Source organism: Neoarius graeffei, chromosome 23 (genome assembly GCF_027579695.1).
Source record: "Neoarius graeffei isolate fNeoGra1 chromosome 23, fNeoGra1.pri, whole genome shotgun sequence".
Classification (NCBI taxonomy): Eukaryota; Metazoa; Chordata; class Actinopteri; order Siluriformes; family Ariidae; genus Neoarius; species Neoarius graeffei.
This window is the reverse complement of record NC_083591.1, coordinates 14,138,011-14,154,931: the sequence shown is the minus strand read 5'-3', so window position 1 is coordinate 14,154,931 and position 16,921 is coordinate 14,138,011. Positions and strand designations below refer to the sequence as shown.

The 16,921-nt window shown below is 41.7% G+C and overlaps 1 protein-coding gene across 1 annotated transcript in view; it reads right to left on the bottom strand.

Moving 5' to 3' along the window:
- Nucleotides 1-11,928: 11,928 nt before the first annotated feature.
- Nucleotides 11,929-16,921, bottom strand: part of LOC132871984 (guanylate cyclase soluble subunit beta-2-like) — a gene marked incomplete at its 5' end in the record, with an annotated part of 28,072 nt that continues 23,079 nt past the window's right edge. Inside the window, 5 exons of the mRNA XM_060906636.1 lie at nucleotides 11,929-12,172; nucleotides 12,400-12,554; nucleotides 12,826-12,972; nucleotides 14,164-14,312; nucleotides 15,972-16,292. Of these exons, the coding sequence (XP_060762619.1) occupies nucleotides 11,929-12,172; nucleotides 12,400-12,554; nucleotides 12,826-12,972; nucleotides 14,164-14,312; nucleotides 15,972-16,292 (1,016 nt within the window). The remainder of the gene's footprint in view (nucleotides 12,173-12,399; nucleotides 12,555-12,825; nucleotides 12,973-14,163; nucleotides 14,313-15,971; nucleotides 16,293-16,921) is intronic.

The window sequence follows — 16,921 nt, the reverse complement described above, 5'->3', positions numbered from 1 at the left end:
CAGATTTTAAAAAAAGAATGCGGTGTCGTTCTTTAATTAATAAAACAAATCGACATATTGTGTTGTATTAGAAGAATAAAATATATCAGGACAGTTTAAGGGTAGTAACTCTGCTTCCCGTGACATTACACCACCTTGCTGTTGATTATTTTCCTACAACAGCATGTCCCACAGTGTTTATTCCTTACATACAATTTATTTACCACGGAGATGTTTTAAGTAATACATATATGGTTGTGGCCAGAAGTTTGCATACAGTGACATGAATGTCATCTTGGATATGAATGTCATGACAATATTTGGGCTTTAAATAATTTCTTTGAACTGTTCTTTTTCTGTGGCAGAATGATTGTACAGCATACATCTTTAATAAAAAAAAAAACCACTAGAATTTGGTGCACAAGTTTTAATTTTCTTTGGGTTTTCTGAAATCAACACAGGGTCAAAATTATACATCCAGGGTCAAAAATATACAGTACATACAACACACCTAATATTTGGGTAAAATGTCTCTTTGCAAGATTCACCTAGACCAAATATTTTTGTTTACCATGAACAAGCTTCTGGCAGAATTCTGGTTGGATATTTCACGACTCTTCATGGTAGAATTGATAGAGTTCAATTATTTGTTTTTTCTTGGCATGGACTCGACTTATAAGCACAGTCCATATATTTTCAATAGGGTTGAAGTCAGGACTTGTTTTAAGCTTAATGTTAGCCTGCTTTATCCTCCACAATCAGCTCTGATGTGTGTTTGGGTTCATTGTCCTGTTGTAACTCCAACTCGTGTTCAAGTTTCTGATGGTTTATGCTGAAGAATTCTGAGGTAGTCCTTCTCCTTCATTATTCCATCCACTTTGTGCAATGAACCAGTTCCACTGGCAGCAAAACAGCCCCAGAGCATGATGATCCTACCACCACCACCAGCTGGTACAGTGTCCCTCTGTACATGGTGGTCATTGTGGCTAAACAACTCAATGTTTGTCTCATCTGACCATACAACTTTCCTCCAGAAGGCATTTTCTTTGTCTGTGTGATCAGCTTCAAACTTTAGTTAAGCTTGAAGGTGTCAGTTTTGGAGCAGGGGGTTATTTCTTGGATAGCAGCATCTTAGGCCCTGTCCACACGGCAACGGATTCAGGTGACTCCGATACAATTGCTTATCGTTTAGGCCTGGCGTCCACACGGCACCGGCGTTTTGGGTGCCCAAAACGCAATCTTTTTGAGAACGGGTTCCAGAGTGGAAAGATCTGGCAACGTTGCCGTTGTGAAGTCGTCTGGATGAGTAAAACGGATTTGTTTACGATGACGTCACAACCACATGACTGAGTGCTTCACGCCGGGTAGAAGTGTAACGAATATCACCAGGAAAAAGCCTTACAGAGCACTAGTGAGAGTGAAACACGAGCTTGGATATTATTATTATTATTATGTTCAGTGTTAGTTCACAGTAGTAATGCAAGAAGCAGAATAGTGACAGTAATAGTGAAGCAAAAACATGCAATTGTACAAACACTGCAGCTCTACAGCAAAATATTCATTTATGAAATGGTCTGATTCTTAACACCAGTAGTGCCAATGATCTTCTCATTGTGATGCGAGTTGTCAACAAATCCTATAACTTGGTTCATGAAACGCGCTTACAAAATATTTTCACTGTGAATATTTATTGTGTAATGGTGCAAAGTGAGAGAGAGAGAGAGAGAGAGAGAGAGTCAATCCCGCCAGCAAAAATAGAGAAAAAAAGAGCAATCTCACCTCTTCAGATGTGGGTTTAAGTCCTACAATACATTCCTCAAAAAGGGCGTAGAGGAGCAAATTAATCATTATTTAATTAGCATTCAATTTATTCCGGACCATTAAAGACACCGCCTTCCGTGTAGAATCATAGGTCATCCTCGCCGCCATTTTGGAGAGGTCAAAGCGGAGAATAAAGATTAGCTGCGTTTAACTGTACCAACAGGTTTGCCATCCAAACGAGATCACATGAGATTACCTTTCACAGGTGAGACTGGAAAAATACTTTTCATTGTATTTGGTCATTATAATGTAATTTTACAAACAGATTTTCCTGACTTTGTGGCTAATATGCATCCTTACTTCTTCTATTGTTCTGGTGTCTCCGAAGGGACCGTCTTACAGCGCCCCTAGAGGTGTGGCATGTGTATTGCATCGTTTTCAGCAAGCGTTGCGTTGCCATATGGACCTGATATTTACTGATTGTTGCCCATTTGGACGCGATATATTTTTAAATAACATCTCGTTGCCGTTGTCGTGTGGATGTAGACTTAGTCCATGGTGATCTGAATTGTAGACAGTGATCCATCAGCTTCCAGTTCATGGCAGGGCTGTACCATGGTGGTTCCCAGGTTGTTCCTGACCATCCAAACCAATTTCCTTTCAGCTGAGGGTGACAGTTTGGGTTTTCTTGAAGCAAAGTGACTACACCTCACATTAACTTGGATACAATTGTTTGAACTGATCTTGGAATTTGCAGTTGTTTAGAAATGGCTCCAAGAGACATTCTGGAGTTGTATACATCTGCGATCCTCTTTCTCAGATCTGCACTGAGCTCCTTGGACTTTCCTATTGTATTGTGTGTTGGTAAATCCAATGAGTGCTGTAAACAAATCCTTTTTATGAAGGCACAGAGAAGCTACCAGCTGTAGTCAATCATGATCACTAATAGGAAGTTAAGAGACCTCGGCCTTGGCAAGATGAGAGACATTTTGGAAGTTTCAGCACCTCTGAATTAATAATCTAAGTGAGCGTATGTACATTTTTGACCATGGATGTATAATTTTGACCCTGTGTTGATTTCAGAAAACCCAAAGAAAATTAAAACTTGTGCACCAAATTCTAGTGTTTTTTTTATTAAAGATGTATGCTGTACAATCATTCTGCCACAGAAAAAGAACAGTTCAAAGAAATTACTGAAAGCCCAAATATTGTCATGACATTCATATCCAAGATGACATTCAAGTCACTGTATGTAAACTTCTGACTACAACTGTATTTCCAGACAAATATTTTGCCAAAGCTAATTTAAAAAAAAAAGGATGAATATCATAAATAAAATACATGCCAATAATAAAAAGGATGTTCTCACATAAGGAAGTAAATTATATTACCTGTCAGGCATTTAGTGCTGGTCAGTGTTTCCGGAAACAGAGATGGAGGCTTGTTGTCACTTAGATTGTCACTGTATTTCATTGCCACAGTGTGGTGTCTTTCCTTGTTCTGAAAAGCTTTTTGAAAAAGAAAAGAAAAATTCAAATATAATGTAATTTCATGATGATGATAGATCAATAGCTGATGGGAGATAAGGAAAAACAAAGCAGGCTTCACGAGGCTTCACTAAAATAGGCTTGTGTCAGTAAAGAATGTGATGTACGAGAATATGAATGTTTTGCTAAGATCAGATTAAGAAGAAATATACTTTTTGGAGAATAAAGATTTACTTATTGAGAATTTTATTTAACAACATACAGTAGTGTGCAAAAGTCTCAGGCACCCTGTGTTTTTTTTTTTTCCATACAAACTTTGTTATAGATTTCTATTTTATGACTTCAAGTCAGTACAAAAACATTTTAGAGTTCCAAACGTTCGTTTTCCAGCACAAAATTAAATGTTACAGAAAACAAATGTATCTGAGCAGCATATTTAACAGCTATTCCACGAAATCGAGTCATGCATGAGCTGATAGCTATAAGCCATGTACAACGAGATTGAGTGGAATAACTATTTTATTCTATCCACATTCACTGGATTTTGAGAAATGGATCATTTTTATTTTTTGCAAATTCGATAAATAAAAACTTTATACAAAACGTCCGACAAAATAATTTCCGCTTAGAATGTAAACAAACCAGCAAAATGACAGGAGCAATTTGTGAAAAATTGTATAATGCTAATAATTCTTGAAAAACAAAATACGTTCTTACCATCAAATACTTTCATTCCATATTTTGTTGCTTTTTTTTGGGGGGGGGGGTTGTTTTCGAGTAGAGTTTTTATTTCGTCCTTGGTTGGTTCAGCAACACGCTCCGCCATTTTATTTTTCTCTATTCATGGTATATGAGCTGATATCCTAGTAGTAGAGTAATCAATCAGAGCATGCAATTGCTTATATCCAGTGAATGTGGATAAAATAACCCATAAAAGAGAGCATTTTTCATATTAAAAAAGAAAACATAATGAAGGCTGCTGGGTTTTGGTGCAAAATGAAGAAGCAAGTGTGACAGTTAAAGTGTCCAGAAGAACTGTGGCTGGTTCTGCAAGATGCTCAGTAAAACCTACAGCTCATTTCCTTATAAAACTGCACTCACTGTACTTAAGACTACTGGGTTTTTTTTTTTTAAAGCAAAGGGTCATCTCGCACCAAATACTGACTTTTTTTCCTTGATTATGGCTTACTGTTGTTTATAGTATTTTTTAATAATGTTGAAACATTTCAGGCGGCACGGTGGTGTAGTGGTTATGTTAGTGGTTAGGTTAACTGGTGACTCTAAATTGACCATAGGTGTGAGTGTGAATGGTTGTCTGTGTCTATGTGTCAGCCCTGTGATGACCTGGCGACTTGTCCAGGGTGTACCCCGCCTTTCGCCCGTAGTCAGCTGGGATAGGCTCCAGCTTGCCTGCGACCCTGTAGAAGGATAAAGCGGCTAGAGATAATGAGATGAGATGAGATGAAACATTTCATTTCATTATTTTAAGCCATTTTTTGTCTACAGCATTTCTTTACATGTGCATAAGACTTTTGCACAATACTGTATATTAAAGAAAAAGGTTGAGAATAATCTAAAATGAAAACTAAATACACACATTAACCAATTCTTGCAAATAAGAACATCCTCGCAATTATGGATGTTAATTGTTAGTAGACAAGATAGCAATTTGCCTTTTTCTGATGTGTGTTAGGGCGGCATGGTGGTGTAGTGGTTAGTGCTGTCGCTTCACAGTAAGAAGGTCCGGGTTTGAGCCCCGTGGCCGGCGAGGGCCTTTCTGTGTGGAATTTGCATGTTCTCCCCGTGTCCGCGTGGGTTTCCTCCGGGTGCTCCGGTTTTCCCCACAGTCCAAAGACATGCAGGTTAGGTTAACTCATCTCATCTCATTATCTCTAGCCGCTTTATCCTGTTCCACAGGGTCGCAGGCAAGCTGGAGCCTATCCCAGCTGACTACGGGCGAAAGGCGGGGTACACCCTGGACAAGTCGCCAGGTCATCACAGGGCTGACACATAGACACAGACAACCATTCACACTCACATTCACACCTACGGTCAATTTAGAGTCACCAGTTAACCTAACCTGCATGTCTTTGGACTGTGGGGGAAACCGGAGCACCCGGAGGAAACCCACGCGGACACGGGGAGAACATGCAAACTCCGCACAGAAAGGCCCTCGCCGGCCACGGGGCTTGAACCCGGACCTTCTTGCTGTGAGGCGACAGCGCTAACCACTACACCACCGTGCCGCCGGTTAGGTTAACTGGTGACTCTAAATTGACCGTAGGTGTGAATGTGAGTGTGAATGGTTGTCTGTGTCTATGTGTCAGCCCTGTGATGACCTGGCGACAGTTCAGAAAAAGGCTAGTGTGAACACTACTTAAAAATCTCCCCTTATTTTTTACTGACAAAAGAAAGCATAGTCCTGCCCACTTGGTCTCAGTTGTATCACAATGCCAAGGTACTCAAGATTAAAATCGTCAGAAATTGTAATTAAACAAATCCATGTCTTTGCACCATTTCTACTTCAGTAACTTGTCTTTCCTGCTGATTTTAATTCAATTCAATTCAAGGAATTTTATTTTTCCATTAGGAACTTCATATGGGAAAAGCACCAGTGCGTATCCACTTCATCTATATACACACACTTCAACCATTCATAAGTCTAATGGATGTAGGCACAAAACTTGAAATGGCTCTCTTAGTTCTGAAGGTGAGTGATCTGTATCTCTGACCTGAAGGTCTCATCTCATCTCATTATCTCTAGCCGCTTTATCCTTCTACAGGGTCGCAGGCAAGCTGGAGCCTATCCCAGCTGACTATGGGCGAAAGGCGGGGTACACCCTGGACAAGTCGCCAGGTCATCACAGGGCTGACACATAGACACAGACAACCATTCACACTCACATTCACACCTACGCTCAATTTAGAGTCACCAGTTAACCTAACCTGCATGTCTTTGGACTGTGGGGGAAACCGGAGCACCCGGAGGAAACCCACGTGGACACGGGGAGAACATGCAAACTCCACACAGAAAGGTCCTCGCTGGCCCTGGGGCTCGAACCCAGGACCTTCTTGCTGTGAGGCGACAGCGCTAACCACTACACCACCGTGCCGCCCCTGACCTGAAGGTAAAAGACAGTATTCTTGGGTTTCACCTGACGTCACATCTGCCTCATTAGTTATTCAAAACTTTAGCTGGTAGTCTATTAAAGCTCTGTTGACAAAGCATTTGTATGGAGAAGGTGCATTTGCTAACATGAAAAATGCCTTACGCTTGCATTGTTTTAGGTTGTTCGAATCGATCAAACTGTGAAACTGATGAAAATTTTCTTCAGGGTTCCCCTTGAACTCATAAAAAAGGGTGAATGAACACAGGATTTCACAAAAAGATGTTGAGAAAGGTGGCTTTTGAACCTCTCACTGAAAATGGAAGGGAGCTGAGTCGAAGCATGCTCGAGTTTACAGTGATCACTTGGTGAAAGGTTTGTATCTCCCTCTCAGCTATGTCCTTAGTGTTTTCCAAGTACATTTCTTGCTATGTCGTTATTTTACAGTACTTTTTTGTCACGAAGCGCCAAAGACCCCAGCTGTTTCTTTGTTTACTCCTTTCTCCTCACAAAGTCCATATGCATGAAGGCCGTGACAAAATTCTTCCCCAGCCGTACAGTTACAGTGCGCCATGATCACTTCTCCATCTTGTTTAACTAAGATCCAGGTCTTCAAAGGGGTTTCTGATGATCTTTGTGAATGATTTATCTGAGAGATAAGAGCCAACACAAGTGAGAATCAAGCCAACTGTTGTTTGTTTACACTTCAACTTGCAGCACTTCGTTGTAAAGACACGAACGAAAAGTTTTAAAAAAATACTTACATGGGCAAAAACAATACAGGATTCATTCGGCAGCAACTTGATACCGAGGTCCTTTATCCAGCCACGTACAAAAAAATTTGTAAGCCTCCATACTCTTCCACGCTTTCATCTGTTTTACAGTGTAGAAAGACGTCTGCAACACCAGATAGTTCGAGATGTTGGGAAACTCGACTGAAGGGTAGTTTTCAAGATCGTATGACAAATCCTTCTTTTGCAGACTGCAGGGGTCAATTCCGTTGCACATAGCAATCTCCTGAATATATCTAAAGCGAGCAGTGGCTTCTAGATTACGAGCATACTCTGGCAAGTTATCACTAGTTGTTTGCACTACGGCAGCCGTTTTGGTTTGCTAGACCACCAGCAGTTTTACTGGAAGTGAAATCGCTAAGAAAAGTCACGTGACTGAAACCCAAGAATTGACTGTCCATTGTGTATGTAGTGTCCAAGGCTATTTGTGTTCCTTTTAATTTAGTCCTTCTATTATAGATGCTGATAAGTGGTTCCTGCTCCAATCCAATTATTTTACTGCTCAATGTTATGATTTTGTTTAGTGGGTTGTGATGAATGTTAGATAGTGACCCAAACCTGGCTGAAATATTAAAAGTAATTACAGATTCAATAAAACATTTGTAAAAAGCCATCAGGACTGACTGGTGAACCTGAAGTCTGCAGAGTTTCCTCAAGAAAAAAGAGGCGCTGCTGACACTTAGAAAATATGTTTTCAGTGCTTGGTTGAAAGGTAAGTCTGTGATCAATTATTGTCCCAAGGTATCTATATGACTCAACCCTATTTATTTGCTGGTTGTTGACCAGCAAATAAAAGTCAACAACCAGTTCCTTTGTCTTGGTAATGTTGAGGTTTATTCACAATGTCTGTTTCTTAAACTGAAAAATCCATAACAAACTTTTCCAGTGTCTCCTGTTTTGGCCGTGGTTAGGAGTCAAAAATCATAAATCTGAAGGCTAAACTACCAAATGTTGGCACCTCTGAGAAGCGTAACATTGTTAATAATCTTTGTTCACAGAATCAGTTTGAATTTAGCCGGTTAACTTGCTGTCCTTGATGTAAGTAACGATATTAGCATACTAAGGGTGCGTAGGGTGACTACTCTTCACGGCTCTGGTCACCTAATTCCTGTATAACTACCTACACGTGGTGCACCTGTATTAGACAAAACGTTATACCAGGGACCGAGTGAGGGATGGTATATTCCCTTTGGGTAGGTGGAGCTCATTAGCCTTGGTCGGCAGTTCACCTAGGGGAAGGAAAACCCTGATTCCAAACCTCCGCTGCCTTGCGGCTATACCTGGTTCGGGAAAGGCTTCAGGAGACAACCTCGAGGAAAATTATCGGGTCAGTCCCAGTTTGGGTCAGCCCACTGACCGTTGTATACTTGACCGCCCCGGAGGCTGATGACGCGATAGATATGCATCTCCTACAAGTTCACTATTACGCCAATGCCTTTGGGGGACGTGAGTACGGAAGAGGGCAGCCTACTCACCCACGGGCAGGGGTTAGCAGCCCCTGACTGTGTTTTCTCTACCCACTACAGACCTTATTCAAATGACTATAGACATCAACCTGCGACCCACACTAAGGCAGCAGAAACGCATCAATGACGAGTCACTGGCAAAGCCGCAAGGACCCAATGGCTCCGAAAAGCCCAAACGTGCCCGCAGAAATTTCATGAAGCAGATCAAACTAGCATCTTGGAATGTAAGAACGTTGTCAGATGCTACTACATCCAATCGCCAAGCTCCCGAGCGCAGATCTGCCCTGGTATCAGCCAAGCTTGAACGCCTCAATATACTGTAGATATTGCTTGTCTGAGTGAATGCCGTATTCCAGAAGAAGGGGAATTCATCGATGGCTCCTACACTTTCGTACACTCTGGTAGAAGCCGTGACGAGGGTAAGCAAGAAGGCGTTGCAATAGCAGTGAAGAACCAACTACACCCGCTCCTGGTCAGCTGGAAAGGGATCAATTCGCACATAATGTGGGTGCGCATCAAGCTAGATAAGACCTGTCACGCAACTATCATCAGTGTCTATGCCCCAACATTCAAGAGACCCTTCGAGGAAAGGACCCACTTCTACGATCAACTTACTGACATTCTCTCGGGGGTTCCCAGAAACGACTGACTTTTTCTTCTTGGAGATTTCAACGCAAGGGTTGGGTGCAACCACGTGACTTGGCCAAATGTTATCGGCCCTCATGGCCTCGGTCAGGAAAACGATCAGGGGATTATACTGCTCGAACTTTGCGCCCAGTTTGGTCTTACCATCTCCAACACTCTATTCTCCCACCCTGACATTCATAAAGGCACATGGATGCACCCAAGATCCAAGCGCTTGCATACGATCGACTATATTATTATTCGCCAACACTTCAGGTCGGACCTTGTTGACTCCCGCGTCCACCGCAGTGCAGACTGCTGGACTGACCACAGACTTGTTTGCGCGCGACTACAACTACGCTTCCATGCAACGTCTTGCAAAAAGAGATCCGGTCTGCACCGCCTCAACGCTGCTCGTCTGAAATTGCCCGAGTTCAGCAACCAACTACAACAGAGGCTTGCTGAACATAGATTGGACCTTAAACTGAAAAAGAGAACTTTAGATCAACACTGCAAAACCCTCCTAGAGGCTCTCTATGCCTCTGCTAGTGAGACAGTTGGCTTTACTAAAAGGAATCATCGGGACTGGTTCGATGAGAACATCTTCATCACCAACCTTCTCAAGCAAAAACAGGCAGCTTTCCAACAGGTTCTCCAAAATGACACTCCTGCATCCTGCCAATGCTACAGAAGAGCAAGAAATTCCTGCCAACGGGAGCTGCGCCCCCTGCAAAATCAGTGGTGGCTGGATCGAGCTCGCGAAATTGAGACCTTTGCTGACAGGCACGATTCTAAAGGTTTCTTTAAGGCAGTGAAACTGATCTCCCAAAGACGCTCGTCTGGTCTTACCCCTATCAACGACTCTGAGGGCAACAGACTTACTGAAAAGGATGCCATACTGGTACGCTGGCAAGAATATTTCTCCACTCTCCTTAACCACCAGGACACAGCAAATCTGTCAGTCCTAGATGACATTCAGCAGGAGGAGGTGCAAACCGAGCTTGCTGAGCCACCTACTATGGCAGAAATGGAGAAGGCTTTAAAACAACTATCAAATGACAAAGCCCCTGGTCCAGACGGCATTCCCTGTGAAGTCCTCAAGACCGGCGGGCGTCCTCTACTATCTCAACTGCACGAGCTACTTCTGTGTATTTGGCAAGAAGAAAGGGTGCCACAGGAGTTCAAAGACGGTACCATCATCACTCTGTTTAAGAAGAACTGTCACTTCATTTGTGGTAATTACAGAGGGATCACTCTACTTTCCATCGTAGGAAAACTCTACGCCAAACTCATCCTTAACCGGATATGGCCCCATGTCGAACAGTACTACCCAGAGGCACAATGCAGTTTCAGAGCTGGAAGATCCACCAATGACATGATGTTCGCTATGAGACAACTCATCGAAAAATGCCACAAGCAACATCAGGAACTTCATGTCCTATTTGTAGACCTTGTTAAGGCCTTTGATTCTGTCAATAGATTGCTTATGTGGAAACTCCTGCTCAAGATTGGGATTCCATCAAAAATCGTTAACATCATTACAAGCTTCCATGAGGGTATGCAAGCTAAGGTGTCTGTGTCAGGAGAGCTTACCGGGGAATTTGGAGTCTCATCCGGCCTCCGTCAAGGTTGTGTTTTGGCACCTGCCCTATTCATCCTTTTCTTCTCATACATGCTGAGGAAGGCCCACCAGTCAATGTTCGACTTTGGCATCAACATCCGCCATAAACAAGACGGCAAGCTGTTCAACCTGCGTAGACTAAAGACCAAGTCTGCCACAGTATCGCATCTAAGTGATTTCCTATATGCCGACGATGCTGCACTCGTTACCAGCAACCACAGATCTCTGCAAGAGGGTGTAAATGTACTCAACGAGACTTGCAAAGACTTCGGGCTCACAATTAGAAAGCCAAAAACCGAAGTCATGCATGTGAACTGTGAAGACCCACCTACAACTATGATTGATGATTCCACTCTGAAGATAGCACAGAAATTTACCTACTTCGGCGGCGATCTAACAGACACTGGTAATCTGGAGCCCGAGATTAAAAAGAGAATCAACAGAGCAGCCGGCTCCTTTCGCTGCCTCTCAGCACGTTGCTTCGATAGGAAAGGACTATCAATTACCACCAAACTAGTAGTCTATAAGGCCATAATCTTACCAACACTTCTTTATGGCAGCGAGACCTGGACTACACTAGCCCGGCATATGCACTTGTTGGAGTGCTTCCACCAACGCTCACTGTGCCGAATCCTTAGGATCCGATGGTGGCAACATATCACAAATGCAGAAGTGCTAAAGAGAGCCTGTTGCAACTCCATCGAGGCAACCATAAGATCAAACTGACTGCGATGGCTGGGCCATGTCTGCAGGATGGACAGCATCAGAATTCCAAAGCAGCTCTTGTTTGGGGAGCTAGCCCATGGAAAGCGTTCTCGGGGCAGACCCAAAAAGTGATGGAAAGACTGCGTGAAGGAAGACCTCGACATTTGTAGCTTCCCAGAGGATTGGTACGATCTCTCTGCTGACAGCGACATCTGGCGGCAGTGGTTGCATCATGGCAAAACTGTGATCGATGTGAGACTTAAAGAACGAGCGTCAGCATGACATGCCCGCCGCAGGAATAAACAGTCCTGAATATGGCCTCCTATTGTCGCTAGCGACAAGGATGATGATGATGATGATACTAAGGTGAATTTTTTTTTAAACAGATTAATCAAATGAACGGAAGTCCAACATACCTCGAGATGGTCTAAAAGAACGGAGCTCAGTGCTGCAGTCTTCATTGGACTGAACAGACTCTTGTCCTGAGCCAGCTTCCCTCATCTGGCGGCCTATGATCTCGTTCTCTGTAGCTCTGAGGTTTTTTAGAAGAAAATATGTTCGCATCCTGCCTTTCCCTTTCACCTCAATCTCTCCACGTTCCTCTAGCTGGAACTCCTTGTCCTGAAGAGCACTGGAACAAAGTCAGGAGTTCAAAAGATTAAAGAATGATTGCAATAAATTGTATGAGTGTTGAGGAATATATCTGGTAATTAATGGATCATTTCCAACAGTTCTAACTTGACGAAAGCTGTGTGGTACCAATTATCAAGGACCATTGCAACTTATTACAACTGAAAAGCTTCATATAAATGAGGACGTCTAGCTATTATTATTATTAGACAGAAACCAGAAACTCACTGATATACACTGGGGCTGAGGTGGATTTTGTTGGGCAAGCCATGACTCTCCATACGAGAAGCCGTATTTACAGCGTCTCCAAACAGGCAGTAGCGTGGCATCTTCTCTCCAACAACACCCGCTAGCACTGGACCACTATGCAAGCCTACCCGAATCTGAAGTCACAAAGAGACAAGACAGATCCAGGAACCCAACTTCTTAGAACCCGATCATACTCTTCACTCATTTCAGTACAACAGTAGCAAAGGTCAGATAGAAGAATTTGAGTCTAATCAATAATCATTGCTAAAACACACAATCTTTGCAACACATAATAAACTCCATTTGATTTATTCTTAATTTGGCTAGCTTCAAAACCATTAAATGAACTGTCTGGGAAATATGATAGTAGTTTAGGAAAGAAATATTTACTGCTTGTACTCTCACCTGAATAGGGCCTCCTGTAACAGGGTTGGTAACCTCTTTGGCAGCAATGATCATACCTAGGGCAAAGTTAGCCACTCGCTCAGCATGACTGGATACTGGGATTGGGATGCCACCCACCACCATGTAGGCATCACCTATTGTTTCAACCTACAGGATCAACATCAAGAGTTAAATCAGTAAGTTTATGTCTAAGTTCATTTGTTACAGTATATCAAAACTTACAGTATACGGGTCATTCTACAATTCGGGGTACATTTCATGTCTCTGAGAGAAACCTTTTGTTATTTTCCACAAAATAAATCTTTACTGAATCAGTTTTGAACAATAATGCAAATTATGGCAAACTTTCACCAATAGCAATGCTTGATGTACATCAAGCATTGCTATTGGTGAAAGTTTGCCATAATTTGCATTATTGTTTATGGATAAATTTTAGACCCAATTTATCCATAATACATTCACTAAATGGCTCCCCCCTCCCCCCACATTATTGGCCTTCTTCGACTCCTGATTCATACATTCAACTTGAATAAACATGAAGTGACTCAGTCTAACAATCTGTTTTTTGGGGCTTATTCTATTAACTATTAGAAAATCAGTTGCATAGAAAGTCTATTTTCTGTAAAATTTCAGTAATAAAAAATTATATTTTTGATCCATCCCAATGTTCTTGTCAACTCTGTTATAAAACCATATAAAATCCACAAAAACTTTTAATAATACACATGACACCAGAAAGGCAGTGAGGTATGTTATGTTTGTTCTCTCATTAATTTGAACAAAATGTTGAGGATACACCAACAGTGCATTAATTATTCATCTAATTTGTTGTTGTGACATTGGAGTGAATCTCTCACTCAATTTTTAAAAACAATAATATGATTAAAATCCATAAAATTCTGTTTTTATACATGCCATGTGGTAGCTAGTTTGAGGTTAGCGTGTGGAGTTAAGACACAAAATGGTGGAAAATGTCAACTCTGTTATCACCAATTCTGTTAATGTTAATTTGATATGCCCAGTTTAACGATAACAGAGCTGACAATTACTCACAGAGTCAACACTTGAAATGTACCTGCAATTACAGAATAGACCATATACATACAGTAGATTTTAACTAGCAAAAATACATACAATAGATTCACACATACATAGCTCCAGTTTATATTTATACTTTCGGGTAATATATTGGTGTAAAACCTCTCACATACTGTATATTCAACGGCATATCAATAATATGCCACTGTAACATATAGTAATGTAACATGTAACAATCTCTGGCAGTCCTGAGTGGTAAATTTTAAGTGGTAAAAGTTCTTTCAAGAGTGTTCAGTTTACCTTGTAAACATTGTGAACAGTGGTGAGACGGTCAAATTTCAAATACATGGAGTTGAGCATGTTGACGATCTGTATGGGCTCACACTGAGAACAAATGTTGGTGAAGGTTACCACATCACTGAAGAGGATGGTGCACTCCTTAAACTCACCTGAAGAACAGAAACAAAATAAAACTATTAAGATGCCCACTCGGCACGGTGATGTAGTGGTTAGTGCTGTCGCCTCACAGCAAGAAGGTCCGGGTTCGAGCCCCGTGGCCGACGAGGGCCTTTCTGTGTGGAGTTTGCACGTTCTCCCCGTGTCCACGTGGGTTTCCTCTGGGTGCTCCGGTTTCCCCCACAGTCCAAAGACATGCAGGTTAGGTTAACTGGTGACTCTAAATTGACCGTAGGTGTGAATGTGAGTGTGAATGGTTGTCTGTGTCTATGTGTCAGCCCTGTGATGACCTGGTGACTTGTCCAGGGTGTACCCCGCCTCTCACCCATAGTCAGCTGGGATAGGCTCCAACTTGCCTGCAACCCTGTAGAACAGGATAAAGTGGCTAGAAATAATGAGATGAGATGAGAAGATGCCCACTGTGATTTAGAATAGCTACAGGCATTCAGATAAACCTAGAAATAAACACTTCTGACCATTTTTACAGTGTTGTAGTCAAAACCACCTAAACCGAGACCAAGTCATGACCAAGACCAGAGTGTATTGAGACTGAGACAAGACCAAGACATTCAGGGTTTGAGATCAAGTCAAAACCAAGACTAAGGCAGGGCGAGACTGAGTCAAGACCAGGACCAGACCACTGGGTGTGAAGGGGCGACGTCCATTAACAGGAAGAAAATTTTCAAATTAGCAATGAGTTATGTTATTGGTTGCATTTGAAGCAGAAGGTTTTACATCCAATCACAGTAAATGTTTACCTGCTATACCTCAAGTGCCCTTGACTGTTTGGTTATTTGAACCAATTTGTGTGTGTGTGTGTGTGTATATTATATATATATGAGTGTTTAGTCTACGTCTAGTTCATATCTAGAGTGTTTATACTGTTTATATTGTCTGAGTGTTTAGTCTGTGTGTAGTTCTTATCTAGTGTTTGCACTGTTTATATTGTCTGAATGTTTAGTCTACGTCTTGTTCTTATCTAGTGTTTATACTGTTTATATTGTTTGTCTGAGTGTTTAGTCTATGTCTAGTTCCTATCTAGAGTGTTTATACTGTTTATATTGTTTGTTTTTTTCAATTATTCTATTTTTATTTATTGCATTGCCTGTTTGCACCGTGGGTCAGAGAGGACTGATATTTCATCTGTGCTGTATGTCGAGCATGTATAGCATATTTGACAATAAAGTTGACTTGACTTGACTAAAGATGTTCACAAACAAATCAGACAATGCATAAGCAATTTAGTAAAATCCCTACAGTTGTGGTTTTGAAATAAAAACCCGAGTCTCTATGTCCGAGAAAAGACCGAGTAAAAATGCGGTCGATCCCAAGATGAGATCGAGACCTTCAAAAAGAGGTCTTGAGACCAAGATCAGTCTCAAGTACTACAACAGTACATTTTTACTCTGCAACGATTTCTTAGAAAGTTTTTGAATACTGTTCTTCTCAGAAATGTAGTGCCTGCAGAATCATGATGCAACAATACAATACAAATCCCTATATAAAGTAATGTTTGGTGTGCCACAAGGCTCTGCTCAAGGACCACTGTTTGTTTTCTTCTTTACTCATCAGTGATTGTGCATTCTGTAAAAAAATAAAAATAAAAAATCCTCAACTTTTCCCATCCCTCTTGTCCACCTTTTTTCATTTACCTGCCTCCACTCTTTTGCCCTCCTTCAGTTGATTCGCTACATGCTTGGGAAGCATGGCATACAAAAGGTTCTCAGTCTTCTCTTTCTCTTGCTCAAGATGCTGAGAAAGCTGGCGCAGCTGTTCCTTCTTGCGCTCCAGCTGGCTGGAGAGCTCCATCTCGGCCAGCCGCTGCTGGTTGAGCAAAATGAGGTGTCGTGTGGCGTCATGTGGAGCAATATCAGATAAGTACATGCGCCTCTCCTCCAACTCCTGCAAGTTGCGCAGTAAGGGGGATGCCTGGTACAACATGCAGTGCAGAGGAGCCATCCACAACATCTGACCTGGGAAAAGAGAAATGAAGAGCAAAGAGGTTTCAGTTAATGACGGTTGGCTTAGTTTAAACTTTTGCATTGTGCAAATCCCAGTTTAGAACTTTGTCCAGACCGAAAATGGAAAATTAATATGACTTTATTGTTACAGTCTCTCCAGCTCTCTGGTATTTCGGTCGAAACTAAGCAGGCAAACGCACCACAGATATACAACAGCTTTTAAAAGATAGTAGGAATGCGACTGTAATCTGCAATGAGAGGCAAAACATAACTAGGTAAAAATGCCAATGTCATTGCAAGGATCCAAATACAGGGAGACAGAGTTAAATATGGATGATCCATATCATCCATATGATCAAGAACTAGAACGAATGTGGAATTAAAGAAATCACGGCTCAGCTACTACACACCATGTGACACTACAAAGAAACAGTAGGATACACACACACACACACACATACACACAACTATTCAAGGATTACCACAGAACAGGTGAAAACAATCAGGGAACAAACCAACCAGTGAACGGGGTGGAGATAGGATTAAAATAACAGCAAAGACACATGGCATTTTAAACAATAGCACATGGAGAACCCGTAACAAAACAAATAACATGAAAAGCAGTGTACCATTTTGTCATT